This window comes from Idiotropiscis lumnitzeri, unplaced genomic scaffold, assembly GCF_059441095.1.
Source record: "Idiotropiscis lumnitzeri isolate Australia: NSW breed Sydney's pygmy pipehorse unplaced genomic scaffold, RoL_Ilum_1.0 HiC_scaffold_349, whole genome shotgun sequence".
Classification (NCBI taxonomy): domain Eukaryota; kingdom Metazoa; phylum Chordata; class Actinopteri; order Syngnathiformes; family Syngnathidae; genus Idiotropiscis; species Idiotropiscis lumnitzeri.
Window position 1 is genome coordinate 3,318 of NW_028283887.1, and position 17,326 is coordinate 20,643.

Here is a 17,326-nt window from a genome sequence, read left to right on the forward strand (position 1 = left end):
TATAAAATAAAAGCAAATCTTTTTATTTTGTCCAACAATGTTACTGTGGGGACATGCTGTTGACTCAGAAAAATGTGTGGCTACCTCTTGCTCAAGTTGTTATTGCAAATTATTAGTTAGGAATTCAATATGTATAATTGTCTAAAGTAATGTTTGGCAGACAAACATAACTTTGTGTGTGATGGTGTTGGATGTTTTACGTGTGAGTGTGGGTTTGTTTGCAATCCTCCTTTTAATGTACTTTTGCTTGTTCTTGCCCATTTTATTTATAATTTGACTTGTTGATGTGGCATAATGTATTATGTAAGGCAATGTGGAAATATGACAGTATATAGCATAAAAGCAAATACTTACTGCAAAATAAATTGGTTGATGAACTCATTCTGCTCAGATTCCACTTTAGACAAGGCATCACATTCAATGTGATATCTGAAAGAAGGACATGCAATATTGACTAAACATAAATTTACATAATATTCACAATTAACCATTGACATTTGAGCCCTACTGTAAAAATGAGTGGACCAAAGAAAATATGTCTCATATATGTCTCATATGCCAAGAAGCTGTTGTTGTTTTCAAACAACACAATATAAGCCGTCGCTGTGTCACAAAGCATGCAAACTATGCTAGCAAGCAGTCCACACGCGAATGGGAGACGACTGCACAGAGGTTGGCAGCTAATTTACAGACTCAGAAAAAAATGCAGGTGGACAAGTGGACAAAGTTTGAAAGTGCTCTTTTAATTCAGAGTAACATAAAATGAGCAGTGCAAAAATGTACGAGATTCTGTATTTTGTTGGGGAACAATATGTTTTCAATGGTGAAATTGATATTGATATGTTGATTTCTTTCATTTTGTGGCTTTGCACGACAATTATCGAAAAAAGATGCAATCTGTGGACCAACAGGGAAGCCTCAAACAGTAATGTATGTTTCTAGAAAGAGTGATGGGGTCTTCTCAGTAAGGGGGGAGGCTGTCCAACCCTAGCAGGTCGAGTAGGCCTCAAAAAGGGGCTCAATTTTCTATAAACTGCAGTCCCCGCTTTCCACAAAAGCTATCCAGCCACCAGTTAAGCAAGAATAATCTCAGAATCAGAAATCAGAAATCCCTTTATTGTCATTGTACAGTGTGCAACGAGATTAGAGAGCTCCCCACTCCAGTGCAATAAAACAATAATTTAATCAAATATAAAAATTAGATAAATAGAAGAATAAATAATGAGATGGAAAATAATACGAAATTGGATAAATAAAAACACATTACGTCGCTGTTCTGCAAGGTAAGGGTGGTCGTGTGTGTGTGAGAGAGTTCAGAATGGTGATGGCTCTCGGAAAGAAACTGTTTTGCAGTCTATTAGTCTTTGATTTGATGCACATGTAGCGCCTGCCAGAGGCCAACACGTCAAACAGGTGTGAGTTCGGGTGAGTATTGTCTTTGACGATATTGAGAGCTCTGCTGAGGCACCGGGTGGTGTAGACGTCCGACAGGGAGGGGAGAGGGCACCCAATAATCCTCTGCACCGTTTTCACTGTCCTGTGGAGCCTCACTTGGTCTGCCTCAGTGCAGCCTCTGTACCTTGTTCAACAAAATCTATGATACTGGGGAGATCCCCAGTGACATGCTCCAATCAATTTTCATCGCACTAGCGAAGAAGCCGCAGGCACTAGAATGTTCAGACCACCGAACGATTAGCCTCATGAGCCACACATTAAAGCTGTTACTGAAAATCATCCTGGAGAGAATTCGGAACAAAATCCGGCCTGAGATCCCAGATATTCAGTACGGGTTTGTTAAAGATCGAGGAACAAGAAATGCAATTTTTGTTCTGAGGATGCTTAGTGAGCGCTTCATCCAACACCAGCAAGTCATCTACGCATGTTTCGTCGACTACAAGAAAGCTTTCGATCGGGTGAGACACAACCCGCTGGTCGAAATGCTCAATGACATCCAGATCGATGAAAAAGACAAACGGGTACTGTACAATTTGTACTTTAACCAGACTGCAGCAGTGAGCCTACCAAGTGGTTTGACAGACTTTGCGCCAATTCGCCGGGGTGTTCGCCAGGGATGTCCAATGTCACCAGACCTGTACAACTTGTACAGTGAGGTCGTCCTTCGCGCGCTTAACGAGATCGAAGAAGGGATTCTGTGTGGTGGTCGAAGGCTTAACAACATACGTTACGCTGACGACACCGTCCTCATGGCAGATTCGGAAGAGGGTCTCCAGAAGCTCCTTGACGCACTACGTGAGGAAAGCCTACGTTTTGGGCTCGAAATCAACGAGAAAAAGACCAAGTGCATGACCATCTCCAAGAGTGAACCAGAGCCCATTTGCAGACTCCAATGTCAGGCCTCAGAGATCGAACAGATGCGAAGCTTCAACTACTTAGGCTCCGTCATCAACCATGATGGCCGTTGTGAAAAAGAAATTAGACGTAGAATTTCGCTGGCGAAGGACGGTTTCAACCGAATGAGAAGCTTGTTCACAGACCGCAAACTCACACTTGATCTTAAGAACCGACTTCTACGATGTTTCATCTGGTCAATCCTGCTCTACGGGTGCGAGTCTTGGACATTAAACGCCAAGACAACAAAGAATCTAGAAGCTGCTGAAATGTGGATGTACCGTCGGATGCTACGTGTGTCATACACCACTCGTGAAACCAACGAGTCAGTCTTACAACGGGTCGGACGAAATCGTGAGCTCATCCGGGTAATCCAAAACAGACAGACAAAGTTCCTTGGCCATTCAATTAGGAAAGGTGAAGTCGAGAACCTAAGTCTGAGCGGACGGATTCAAGGGAAAAAAGCACCAGGGGGTCAGCGGATCATCTTTAAGCTACCCCACAACAGTGCTCGTGAAACCTGGGACGCAGCCCGTCAACGCGTATTTTGATTTCCTCTATTCGAAACCTCATGGATTCTAAGGCCGAATCGGCTACGAAACTACAAGAGAGAGAGACCAGGTGGAGACACAGTAGGTCAGCAGGCTCTCGATGGACGAGTGGTAGAAGGCCATCAGCAACTTCTTGTCCAGGTTGAGTTTCCTGAGGACTCTCAGGAAGTGCAGACGCTGGTAGACCTACCTTCTTTACCACTGCTGTGGTGTTGTGTGTCCAAGAAAGGTCATCTGAGATCTGTACTCCCAGGAACTTGAACATGTGGACCCTCTCTACACACACGCCTTCGATGCAGGGGCGGCACCGTCTTGGTCCTCCTGAAGTTGATGACGATCTCCTTTGTTTTTGCAATGTTGAGTTGCAGTCTGTTGTCCTCGCACCAAGCCGTCAGTCTCTGGACCTCCTCTCTGTAGGCTGTCTCGTCACCTCCCGAGATCAGACCGACCACTGCCGTATCGTCAGCAAACTTGACGATGGTGTTGTTACCGTGGGCCGGGCTGCAGTCGTAGGTGTAGAGGGCGTATAGGAGTGGGCTAAGCACGCATCCTTGAGGGGAACCGGTGCTCAGCATACGGGTGGAGAACGTGTAGGGGGCGAGGGACACAGTCTGGGGTCTGTTGGTCAGAAAGTCCTTAATCCAGATGTGTGTGAGGGCAGGGAGGCCGAGAATGTCCAGTTTGGCGACGAGGATGTCCGGGATGATTGTGTTGAATGCCGAGCCTAAGTCCACAAAGAGCATCCTGGCATAGCACTGATGTTGTTCCAGGTGGCCCAGCACAACATGCAGAGCAGTGTCAATGGCGTCCTCAGTGGATCTGTTAGCCCGGTATGCAAACTGGTAGGGGTCCAGAGTGGGAGGAAGGCAGTCCCTGATGTGCTGAAGAACCAGTCTCTCGAAGCACTTCATGATGACTTGCGTGAGAGCAACAGGACGGAAGTCATTCAGGAGGATTGCGGGTGACTTTTTGGGGACATGAATAATGGTGGAAGTTTTCAAGCAGGAGGGGATGACTGCTTAAGCCAGGGAGCGGTTAAAGATCCTGCAGAAAACAGTTGGTGGGCACATGCTCTGAGGACCTTGCCTGGTATTCCGTCGGGTCCAGTAGCTTTCCTGGGGTTAATAGCCAGGAGCGCGCGCCTCACATCGTGTTCCTCTACGGTGAGTGGGGGGTGTGCTCCGTTTTGTTAATGTAAATACTGATTTGAATTGAATACTCTGTCTTTTGTATGTTTAAAAGTTTTTTTACCTTCCTGTCGCTGGTCAACAAAACCAAAACACAGGGAAATCCAGAGTCTGGTCAAATCCTTCCCTTTTCAAGTGTGGGACTCCATGCAATGAAAGTCACACTTGCCATGACTTTTATGTCATTCATAATGGTCATGCAGTCAGACTATAAGATAATATAATTCAAGTCTGTCACTGAACAGACCTTGCCTAATCGTCGCATGCTTACATCAAGATTCTATTCATCGGAGCAAGTCCATCGAGGGGACAAGCAGCCGTCCTTTCATGTCGACTGAGGAATATTTGCTGGTTGCGTTTGTTGGTTCTCTGCTAGGAAAAGGGGAAAAAGAGACTACGGACGCATTCCTGGATGGTGGGGAGAGTGCAGTATGGACCGTCTATTCTCCAATACGAATTTACGGTAACAAACTTGCTGACTGACACAATGTTTGCTAATGATCTACTGGCTTTGCTGTTAGAAAACACAGTAATAGTTGAAATGTTATGTATACTTAGTATTTCTTCTCAACTGTCTGTTCCATTTTGATTGCTTGTATGTTCATCTTGTCTCTCATCTAAAGTAGGAGGGTACTCTCTTCCTATTGGTCAATGCTAAAGAACCAATCAAAGGACGACGTGGGACGTGTCACCCTGTGCGGCAAGACATTCAAAATTTCCAGACTTCGTCTTGGTGGTCGTGAAGCATCCCAAATGGCAAACGACCAATCGTCGATAATGTCACACTACACAGGCTACGATGAAATCGGTTACGAACACTACGTTTGTCTGTGACACGTCGGCATTGCATACCTGTCAACTTATACGTTTTCCCTGTATTTCGTATGTTTTTTTATCATTCCAAATCATGTATGCCGTATACCGACTTTTGTACGGGCCCAAAAAAATTTTAATAAAAAAAAATAAAAAATAATCGAAGTTTACGTCGACGTTTGAGAAGACAGGAAGCGGCTGACCCTTCACTTCCTGTGGGTGGAACGTCCACATCTCCATTCTGAACTCTCACACACACACACGAGAACACCCCTACCTTGCAGAACAGCATTGTGATGTGCTTTTATATACCCTATTCAGTACTAAATTCCATTGCACTCTCTTATTTATTTATCTAATTTATATATTTGTCTGTATTATTGTTGTATTGCACTGGAGAGGGGAGCCCTCTAATCTCGTTGCACACTTGAGTACAATGACAATAAAGGGATTTCTATTCTATTCTATTCTATTCAATAATAATAATAATAATGTGCGAAAGCTCTGTATTTTTGATAAAGCATGACATGCGCATGCGCCGTTAACCGTCTGCATTTCCGCTTGTTAGTGTTGCATTCAGTAAAAATCGTCGAAGCAAGCAAGCAAGTATGGGAGAACCGCTAAATAAGAAACGAAAAATTCAAGCATCAGGTCGACACCAAAAGGAATGGGAGTCACTGCAGGGTGAATATGCTGAATGGATTAAATCCGCAACAAAAGGGCCTCAATTTTCGTTCTGTGTTCCTTGCAAGAGAGACGTTAAAGTTGCTGCGAGTGGATTCTATAATTTGAAGAGCCATTTTAAAACTGCCGGACACGTGGAGAATGTGGCGAGAAGCAAAACACACTTTGTCTCTACCGCCAATCCAGCGTCATCCCACAAAGCTACAAACGCCGAAATCCTCTTCTGCCATTTCCTTGCGGAGCACAACATCCCATTCGCGGCTGCGTACCACTTTAGTGAATTGGTGAAAGTTATGTTCCCAGATTCACAGACAGCTAAGGTAATTTTTTTTATTAGAAGTATAAACACGTGTTTAACATATTTGCACTTATTGCACCATGGTAATTGTAACTTCCTTGAAAAATTCTGTTTCCTAATTAATTTTGAATCAGAATCAGAATTCCCTTTATTGTCATTGTACTCAAGTGTGCAACGAGATTAGAGAGAGAGAGAGAGAGAGATGAACATTTCCTGCTTATATAAATATAATGAATAAGTCATTATAATATATATATATATATATATATATATATATATATATATATATATATATATATATATACACATATACATACATATATATATTTATTTCGATTTGTATATTTGTAATATATGGTTGCTTTCGTTTTCCTCTTGCCGCTCTTTCGTTTTTTTTTAGTTACACAATAATCACATAGTTTTGTTTACTTGGTGCGTCTACCACTAGCTTGCGTAGTGCTACTTCTGTCGTCATTGTCATTCAAATCACTTAGGTGGTAGATGACCACATCAATCTGTTGCCGGTGCTTTTCAACCACAGAACAATCCTATCACTTGATACCCCAAGATACTAAAGAAGTAAACGAGAGGGAACTGGCCAGGTTCCATTTCTTATCCATCTTGATGGGAATTGACAGCAAACAACCATAGACAACAACTACAATAATCCTGCGGTCTTCCTGCGAAGTAGCTTGCAAGTTCAGTTCCCATTCAAAGCTTTGTCGCCCTTCATTCTCTCATAAGTGTTATACACATCAGTATGCCCTACTTTGAAGTTGCCAGTAATACTAATAATACATGTACCGATTATGCGTCCTGTACATGCGGAAAAAAATATGTCCCGTACATGTGCAGCATGACATGTGCAGCATGACGCATATACGCTTGATACTTGCTTATCGTCATTCTTGCTTGTGTGCTTACAAAAATGCATTTGGTTCGAACAGAACTCTGCTAATACTGCTTCTGCTCATTTAACTTTTTTCATTAAGATGAAAGGTTAACTGTAACTAAGCAGCATGCGTGTGTGTATGTGTGTGTGTGTGGGGGGGGGGGGGGAGCCAGAGGAGAGGGGGGGGGAAAGAGAGAGATGTGGAAATATAAGTCTGAAGCAAGTAAAAAAAAATGTGGTAATTGTACATATAAATATAAATTACATATTGTGCATTCGGCAGCCAAATACACCTCACATTGTTGGTGCAAAGAAAGGTGAATGAAAGTATTCATATTGCAGCAACATACAATAAAATATGTCATATTTGCAATTGTTTATATTTCTGTAAATTTCAAGGCGTGCATTTAAAAGTGATGGGGATGATTCAGGCTTACAGCCAAAAGACATCACTTCCACGGCGCCCCCTGGACCACTGGATGCTGCAGCAAACAGTGGATTTCCTGCATCTATTACTAAAGATTTTCTCCAGCACATTGTGGATGGCACAGACCGGTTTGCAGATAATTATTTTGACTCCAAACCCAGTGGTCTGTACCATTCTCGAAACAGGGTAAAATATTTGAAACCCATGGCAAAAAATTCCAGGTCTGCCATCCCAGAGAAACACGTATGTGGTGTGCGATGTGTAGTGTTCCCTTGCACCAAGGCATTTTTTTAGGGGATACCGCACACACACACACACACACAAAAAAGTTTCCTTTGTATAGGTGTTAAGCGGACGGTCTATGCACGCACCACAAACACACACACTGTCACTCACACACTTTTGTATGTAGTTCTTTTGAGCATGTGCAAATATACTGTTATTTTGTTTTCAAAACCACTTTTTGTAGTGCTGCTGTTGTTATTTTATCGGAGAAAAGCATAACTATGATGTTTGAGCTGTCACAAAAGACAAAAATGTTTTGTCAAAACTGAAATTATGCTTCAAATGCATGCTTTTACAAAAAAGCTCTTTTTCACATTTTTTGGTCAATATAGAATATTTGGGAGAAGAAACATGCATCATGTTAAGTTTAACTAAATAAATGTTCACATAGGGCGGCACGGTGGATGACTGGTTAGCACGATGGCCTCACAATGAGACTCAGCAGAGGTCATGGGTTCGGCTTCGGCCTTCCTGTGTGATGTTTGCATGTTCTCCCCGTGTCTGCATGGCTTTTCTCCGGGTACTCCGGTTTCCTCCCACATTCCAAAAACATGCATGGCAGGTTGATTGGACACTCTAAATTGCCCCTAGGTTTGAGTATGAGCGCGGGTGGTTGTTTGTCTATGTGTGCCAGGCGATTGGCTGGCAACCACTTCAGGGTATATCCCGCCAACTGCCCGGAGATTGCTGGGATTAACTCTAGCAGACCCGACACTTGTGAGGACAAGCGGTACAGATAATGGATGGATGGATATTCACATTGTTTTTTGTTTTAGTTCTTCTTAGTAAGTCACAGTGTCCCTTTAATGGTGAGCTATTTTTGAAACAGACCGGTGGGCTACTTTTGTTGTGCTACATACGGCATCAACTTTCGGTAGATCTTGGCGAAACGTTCGGCCGATGCGCATTTGTTAACAATTTGGTGGCGGCATTACTGAGCCTTTTTTATTTTAAGTGCACAATAAACAAATAAAAGAGTGATTATTTTGTCAGTTGTCATGTGTTGGGTTTGGTATCGAAAATAATTTATTGATATTACTACTCTAAACAATACTGCTTATCAATCTGGCGCCTAAAGTGTATTCTTATCTGTACTTTTTTGTTTAGAAAACGCCAAATCTTAAATATGACAACTCACACTGTTTTGTTTTTCATTTTTTAATAAATGTACTTGTCTTGCAACCACAACGACATTATTGCAAAATGAATAATAAAAAGATAAATAATTTACAGAAAACTAAATTAGTTGAACAAATCACTGTTTTAATGATTAATTGCACCAGTGACAACGTGCAACGTACAGCGATGTTGCTACCTCATCCCCTCAGTCTCTAGGCATAACAAATGAAACCAAGAACAATCATACTTTAACGTTAGTGACATGATTGCATTGAGTGTAAATTTCTTAGTCATGCATAGAGTAAAACGCTCAACTACTATGTTTGTAGCTACAGAGCTAACCCAATGACAGTGACAACAGCATATTGTTGTCGTCATGTCATGATATTAATACTTGCAAATCTGTTATAAAGCCCAAGTTCTTTTCCATTTGTTCAGTTCCAGCACCCTCGAGTGGTTAGTTTATTATCCATCCATCCATCCATTATCTGATCCAAGCTCCTCCACCCCTACGCACCTGCTCGCTGCCTCAGGTCTGTGGACCAAATGCTGCTGGAGCTGCCGAGGACAAAGCGCAGCCTCAGGGGGAAATGCGCCTTTTGTGTTCTCCTTCCCTATGGAATGACCTCCTATTGAATGTTAGGCAAGCCCCCTCTCTGTCCACTTTTAAAACTCGATTGAAGACAGATTTTCATTCTTGAGCTTTCAACTCAACATGAGACTGTTGCTGTTCTGCTGTTCTTCTGGTAACTATTATTTGGCTTTCAATTTGTGTGCTAATTTCCCGCTAAAACAAACAAAAAAAAACAAGTGAAGCAAATACACTTGGGGCCTGCAGTCATTTCAGGAAACTTGATAAAGGAACACCAACCGCTGGACATCAGAGTAAACAGGGCATTCAAAGTTAAGTTGTGTGCTGCGTGGGAGCAATGGATGACAGATGGAGAACACAGTTTGACTAGGAAGGAAGGCAGGGCAGTGGTGGTTATGCCACAATTTGTGACTGGATTTTGAAAGCAAGGGCTAATGTGTTTGCTTGCATTGGTGTTCGAGTTTTTACAAAACCCGGCATCATATCTGAGGGGCCGCACAGACAATGACGAGAGGGAACCTACCGCATTTGATGGAGAACTTGCCCAATTGTTCATTTCGAATACAGAAGATGAGAACTTTGATGGATTTGTGGATGAAGAAAAAATGTGCATTGTTAAATATTTCAATATTTCAATAGTACAACCAAACTCAGTTTTGCTTCCGCTGCCTTTATAAAGAAATGCTAGAGTTGCATGCATGGATCCTATTATTATTGTAGCATGTTCGGTGTTAAATGTATATCTTTGTTCCTTGTTTTGGTTGTTTGCGACCGTACATAATGTGTTGACTAGTGACTTGCCTACATTGTGTGATTAAGCGACAGTGAGCATATACATCTGCTTACGTTTATTAAATTCGCCGGTACCTCTCATTGACTCATGAGTGCCACAGAAGGTTTTAACATGCCTACACCCAATAATGTGTTTCATGCCTCATTGTCATTCTCCATGTGAGCATTTAAGTCCCCCAGCAGAACGAGGGCGTACCCAGGGGGAGCGTTACCCAACACACCCTCCAAGGTCTCCAGAAAAGTGTGGGGACTCTGAATTGAAGTTTGGTGCACAGGCACAAACAACAGACAGGACCCATCCCCCACTCTACTACAGAGGGAGGCCAGCCTCTCATCCCCCGGAGCAAACCCCAATGAACAGGTGCCAAGCCAAGAGGCCAAAGTGTATGCCCACACCTGCTTGGTACCTCTCAGCTTGTGCAACTCCAAAGTGGAAGCGTGTCCAACCCCTATCAGGAGGACTGGTATAAGAGCACAAACCTGTGTGTGGAGGTGAGCCCGACTATATCTAGTCGGAACCTCTATGCCTTGCACAGACTCATTGCCTGCCAGAGATGTTACATTCTATGTCCCAAGAGCTCATTTCTGTAGCCGGGGATCGGAATGTCAAGGTCCCTGCCTCTTACAGCCGCCCGGCTCACAGTTTATCTGACCGTTTTGGCCCCTTCCAGAGGTGGGGAGCACATGGGAAGGGGAACCCACATTGCCTTCCTGGGCTGAGTCCGGCCAGGCCCCATGGGCGCAGGCCCAGCCACCAGGCGCTTACCAACAAGCCCCACTTCCCAGCCTGGCTCCAGAGGGGGGCCCCGGTGACCCACGACCAGGCAAGGGAAAACATGATCCATTTAATGCAATTATCATAATGGGTCTGTTTATCCGTGCTTTATTTGGATCGTCACCTCTTTGAACTACTAAAATTAGTGATTTTGTACTAACATGAGGTTTTAATTGTCATTTACCTTTCAAGTTGTGTCTTCTTCTCTGCAATGAGAGCTTGAAGCTGCTGCTGTAGTGTCTCCCTTTGCTTTGCCACTAACTTCAGCACGTTTCTTGCTCCAATGGCCTAAAATGACAGAATCTGTTTGTTGATACTCATCAAGGGGGAAAAAAATATCCATCCTTACCTGAAACTTTTCTGCCTCTGTCTCTTTTGCCAACTGATCTACAAGCTCAATTAGACAGCCAACTTTTTTCTGAAACTGTCCAATTTCTGGAAAAGATGGAACAGTAATCATGCGTTGTCAGTAGGTGAGTTAAATTAATCAACCTTCATGCATAAAGAATAAAGGATACATCTTACTGTCGGCAAATTCTTTGCACTCTTCCTTGAGTTCTGAGGTCTTTTGGGTGACATCTGGTTCTAGTGCTCGTAGTTTGTTGAATTCGTCAAAAAAAATGCCTTCCTCTTCTATTAAATCGTGAGCCATAACCAAAGGGCCTAACAAACAACAACTTGAAGTAAACTGAAATGTAAAAGTCCAACAATTATGAGTGTTATCTATGTTTAAACTGATTCGTTCAAAACAGACAATGATGTTTTAGGTTGTTTTGTTACCTCTTTCTGCGTGTTACTTCAACCTGTCACTGGTGTAGCTGTGACGCGCCTTAATCAGATGATGTTCCATGAGGGTGTGACTTACCTGTCAGAGATGACAGGCAAGTCACGCCCCCACTGTCCGTTCACCCCTCCAAGATGCTACTCCAGGTGGTAGAGAGCATGAAGGCTCCCTTGTTCCTGTTGATGGTCTTTGAGCGTTGCTTGCGGATCTCAATGGCCTTCTTAATCCACAAGTCAAGCATCACCAACCACTTCAAAAGGGAAACCCACATCATGGACTGTGAGAAGGGCAGAGTCATTCGCACTGAAGAAAACAAACATCAGCGCTGAATTAGGGAGGCCATTGAGATCCGCAAGTGAGGCCCAAAGACCATCAGCAGGGACGAGGGAGCCTTCATGGTCTCGACCACCTGGAGCAGCATCATGGAGGGGTGAACAGACAGCAGGGGGCGTGATGAAGTGACACTCTGATGAAGGCGGAAGTAACACGCCGGAAAATATTAGGTAACAAAACAACATTAAACAATTGTCTGTAATAGCGAATCAGTTAAAACACAGATGATAAAAAGACAAAACGGACTTAATACAACAAGCATGAGTGTTTAAGTGCAAGAGCGAGTCCTGTGTTGGAGTAGGATAGGTGACTTGAGCCAGGCCATTATCTTGCTTTTCTTTGACCTTGCTTTCACTTGGTTTCTCTTCTTTACGACATCCTTGGCACACTAATTAGTTGATTTCATTTAAAACAATAGAATCACACATAGTCACGTGGGTCAGGCAGACTCGCACTCCTTGTGGGTGGGTGGCCAAGAGTAGGAATCCTGGGGCAGGGGGTTGGACCTTCTTCCGCAATCCTGCAGAGAAGGCTCCACAGCTGTGTCTCAATCTTTCTGGCATCCATTAAATAGTTCAACTAAGAATATGTTGTCTTCTGGTAGTTAATATGAGCATAGCAAGAAGGGCTGAACTATTTTCTGAAAAAAATACTAATTGCAATTTTTCTGGCTGATAATACGATTTGGATTTTTTTTTTTTTGGCCGACTTTTTCTCTGTTTTTTATTCAAGCTTTGGTGCAAAATTCACAATTTCTTCACAATGTACTAGGGCTGGGCGATAAACCGAAAATTTACCGTTACCGAAATTTATTACAATGACCGAAATCATTTTGCCCATGACGGTAAATTCGGTTTAAAAAATAAAGAAACGCCTTTTCTGTCTGCCGCAATGTTCATGCCCCTTTACGACGACTACGGCGCCTCTATTCACGTGACTCCACCTGTCTGATCGAGAAAGAAAACAGACGTCGCGGTCGTAGCTGGCGATTCAAATCCAGAAGCTTTTTCACCACCCACAACACAACCATGCTGTGCTGAAAGTTCAAAGTGAGAAGCAAGGTTTGACAATTGACACCAGCCCATTAATGGAGGCAACACCATAAATGTCTCAGAGGTGGACGCGATAGCCTAGCATATAGCTAAAGATTTAGCTCCTCTAGTTACAGTGGCGCGCACAAGATTTAAACGCTTCATGAAAGCTGTATTTCCCGATATGGACTACATCGGGCCGAGAGCTTAGACATGTCAAGCATTTTGCATCTACAGCCGACTTGTGGTCGGGTCGCAACATGGATCCCTGATTGAGCCTGACTGTGCATTACATAGACGACAAGTGGCGACTGCGCATCAGAGTACTCGAGACGGCACATTTTCCCCGATTGACATTTTCTTTCATTTTATTTAGCATTTTTTTAATTTGGCATTATTTACATCATGACAGCATCTTGGCGCAATCTATTTGCAGAAAATGATTTTGCAAGAGGTACCCTTTTTCTTTGTGACATTGTTCAAGTCATGCAAAGCAAGCTATTTGGAATGTTTATACAAATGATTTTTGTACTTTTATTTTTCATTGAAAGTAATGTGTACCAGTTGGTCAATAAAAAAAACTGTCAATATGCATTTCCTGCATTTATTTTGAATTTAGTCCACGGGGGAATTTATCGTGCATTTATCGTTATCGAGGTAAAATTGCTCAATTTCTCGCGATATTGATTTGAGGTCATATCGCCCAACCCTACAATGTACAGTGACATTTACAAGCATACAGAAAATGCCATTATACCATTAAAAATGAAAGCTGTTACTGTACTAATTCAAGAACACTTAAGAGGTTTTGTGAGGGGGAAGTTTTTTCTCAAGTTTTTAAAAATTACTTTCCGTCCAGTATAATTTTGTATTTTTGTATTTGTGTATATGAAAAAGCATTTTTTAAACCCCAAAATGTTTTACATTTTGTACTAATGTACATGTTCTTTGTGCATAGATGCCAGATTATGTCAATAAAATCATTGTCCTTAGCAAAGCTAAATTGACTAAAAATATAATTTTTAGATTATAGTGTAGATCTCGAAACTCAGTACTCTGTGGTGCAAATATTATTGATGAGATGATAAATATTTAATATACGTTTGACATCGAACCTGAAAGAAATTACTTCAGAGACTAGAGGCGACTGCGCGACACTTTCTTTTTTTTTTCTTTTAATCATTATGATTTGCTGCATAAATGTGGGGTACAAACCGCAGCTTTGCCGATCTTCAAATCGTGTTGGCTAAGATTGCGATTTCGGTCCCAAAACGATACATCGTTCAGCACAAATAGGGAGCATTAAAGATAAAAGTACCAGGCAGTTGGTTCGCACAGAACGCTTCACTAGGAACAGATGTTTAGGGGCGCTGACTGTTTTTCCACTAGAGTACATCCAACAGGGAGGCGGGGGGCTCATGATTGGGTTGGAGTCCGGTGTTTCACATTTTACTGTTCAAAAAACATGCATGTACAAAGTACGCACATAAAATCACTCACGCACGCACACGCACGCACGCAGCACACACACACACACGCACGCACGCACCCCAACACACACACACACACACACGGGGTTTCAATGATCCTAGGTATCCAGACAGTTAGCAAGACAGTGGCACCTTGGCTTTAATACTGTATTAACGTGCGCATGGCAAAAGAGTTCTTCTCACTTAAATACAAAAAGTACAGTGGTACTGTCTGACCACCTGCAACATTTCCTAGATAGTAAAAAATGTTAGCGAACACCAACCTAACAACATAAAAAGTGACCTATGGTTTAAGGATCAAGTAGGTCTGGTAATGATGGTATTGCGTTGACATTGAGTGGTAGGAGTAAAGACATTTGTCATGTTCTTAGGACTCATTTAAACTATTCCATGTGACTGGAAGACTAAGCACTTTCTCAGATGAGAATCAGGAATCAGGTGATTCGAATGAAATGATGATAAAATCTACTGGATTTTCAAAACCATAAAGCTCACTTTAAAGTCCTAAATATTCTCCAAAACAGAATTGACTGTGACAAATAAATTCTGTGAACACTACTGTATGCGTGAGCTCGCATGCGTTAGCTAGCACCCGTGAGCTAGCATGCGCCAGCTAGCATGCGCCTCATAGTGCAGTGCACCCAGTGTATGTGTTAAATATAGAAACAGCACCCACAACTGACGCTGCGCCCTTTGATACAGCGGGTCTTTTGGTCGTGAAAATATAGTAAGTTTTCTATCAAGGACTCTATGGTTTATCTTTAACAATACCATAGTTTGACTAAAAAGGACATACTGTAAATAAAATCCTGAAAAATGGCACATTTTGGTGGTAATTGGATTTATTATGTATTTCAGCGCACCCTAAAATGGAATTAACCTGACAATGCCATGCGTGCACTGTTATGGGACCAAATTAACTAAAGTTTCAAGGCATTTTTGCATCAACAAATTTTTAAACTGCAGACACACATTATACTATACAATACAACTTTATTAATACAGCGCATTTCACAACAGCTGGAGCTGTAACAAAGCACTTTCCATATGGTGTAATATGAATTAGCAGGAAATAAGAAGACAAATTGAAAGACAAACAATAAATTCAAGTTGCATAGCAGAAACAGTGACAGACTCATGTTGAGTCTAAAGCTAAAGAATAAAAAATGTGTCTTCAAACGAGTTTTCAAAGTCGACAGAGAGGGGGCTTGCCTAACATTCAATGGGAGGTCATTCCATAGGGACAGACTGGCAACAGAAAAGGCACGATTCCCCCTGAGGCTCCGATTATTCCCCCTGAGGCTCCGATTAGTCCTCTGCACCTCCAGCAGCATTTGGTCCGCAGATCAGAGGCAGCGGGCAGGTGTGTAGGGGTGGAGGAGCTCGGAGAGGTACGCTGGGGTGAGGCCATTTAAGGATTTTAAGACGAAGAGGAGTATCTTAAGGCAAACTCTAAAGTGCACTGGGAGTCAGTGAAGAGAGGCCAAGATTATGTGAGTCATCTTCCGAAAGACAAGCTGCAGTATTTTGCACCAGTTGGAGGGATGACTCACTGACTCCAAAGTAAATTGCATTACAGTAATTTATCTTAGATAGAACGAAAGCATGGATTACTGTTTCTAAATTTGAGACTGTTGGCTTTAGATAAGATGCCAGTGGGCCAAGGTCAACAGGGTTGAAAGTAGAAGGAAAGAAATTCAAGAAATTAAGTGACATCCAGGTTTTGATTTCCTTTAGACAGGACAAGAGTGGTCTCAAGAAAAAAAGTGTCTTTTTTGCTCAGCGGGATATAGATCTGACTGTCATCTGCATAACAATTGAAGGAACTTCCTTGTTTTCATAGGATGGAACCTACGGGCAGCAAGTATAACGAAAACAGCAAGGGCCCCAAAACAGAACCTTGTGAAGCACCATACAACCGAGGGACAGAGCAGGACTCACAGTAACTGAGGCGAACACAAAAGGTCTTGCCAGTAAAACAAATCTAAACCACTCTAGAGCGCTACCAATAATGCCCACCTGGTTCTGTAAATGAGCCAGAAGTATACTGTGGTCCATCGTGTCAAACGCTGCAGTTAGATCTAAAAAGACAAGACAAACAGTCTCCAGTGTCGTTTGCCAGGAGGATATAATTCAAAACTTGTAACAGGGCTGACTCTGCTATGCATTTTCTTGAAACCTGACTGGAAAACCTCCATGAAATTGTGTTATTCCAAGAAAGATCTTAACAGTATGTGCTCCACCTTTTCCAGAATTTTAGAAATAAAAGGCAATCTGAAAATGGGTCTAAAATTTGACAGCACACCTTGATTAAGGCCACGTTTCTTGAGCAGAGGTTGCACCACAGCACCTTTAAAATGTTGGGGGACTACACCACAAGACTGCTGTTGATAATGGCCAAAATCGATTCGCCAATACTTGGGTGAATTTCCTTAAACAAATGAGGAGGGACGGCGTCATATGATGAGGCGGATGGCTTAATATGGCAAATGACATCCTCCAAAAATGACAAGATCGTCTCAAAGGAATCCAACAATGCGGAACAAGGAACGTGGACAGGGGGCTCTTATGTAGCGTTTGATACAAGAAACCTAGCTGTAGTAAACTTGTCCATTAAAAAAAAAATGCAAAAATCTATTGCACATTTCAGGGGACGAGTCTGTGCAATTTGCCTAAATGAAACTGGACAAGTATTCCCTCTTGGACATTTTCATCTTGCGTTGGTAACTGTGCCAGAAGGCTTTTAGGATTTGATACGAGACCTGCAGCCTGACTTTTTTCCACCTGCGTTCGGCTTTGCATCAGTCTTGTTTAGCTGCATGAGTTCTCTCATTAAATCGTGGCTCCAGTCTTACTTTTGGCCGCATAATTTTTAAAAGAGCCACAGAATCCAAAATATTACAACAAGATGAGTGGAACCAAGA

General features: G+C 42.4%; 1 protein-coding gene across 4 annotated transcripts in view; it reads right to left on the minus strand.

Moving 5' to 3' along the window:
• Positions 1-288: 288 nt before the first annotated feature.
• LOC148314269 (intraflagellar transport protein 20 homolog) overlaps positions 289-17,326 on the minus strand; it is a 29,196-nt gene continuing 12,158 nt past the window's right edge. The window contains exons 2-6 of one of the 4 annotated variants that reach the window (XM_088287711.1): positions 11,545-11,629; positions 11,290-11,452; positions 11,114-11,199; positions 10,949-11,052; positions 289-429 (exon numbers count right to left, since the gene is read on the minus strand). In XM_088287711.1, coding sequence (XP_088143837.1) covers positions 351-429; positions 10,949-11,052; positions 11,114-11,199; positions 11,290-11,416 — 396 coding nt within the window. In that variant the 5' untranslated portion in view covers positions 11,417-11,452; positions 11,545-11,629 and the 3' untranslated portion in view covers positions 289-350. Of the gene's footprint in view, positions 430-10,948; positions 11,053-11,113; positions 11,200-11,289; positions 11,453-11,544; positions 11,630-16,421; positions 16,484-17,326 lie in introns of all 4 variants that reach the window. The other 3 variants (XM_088287709.1, XM_088287708.1, XM_088287707.1) reach the window with 3 other exon arrangements.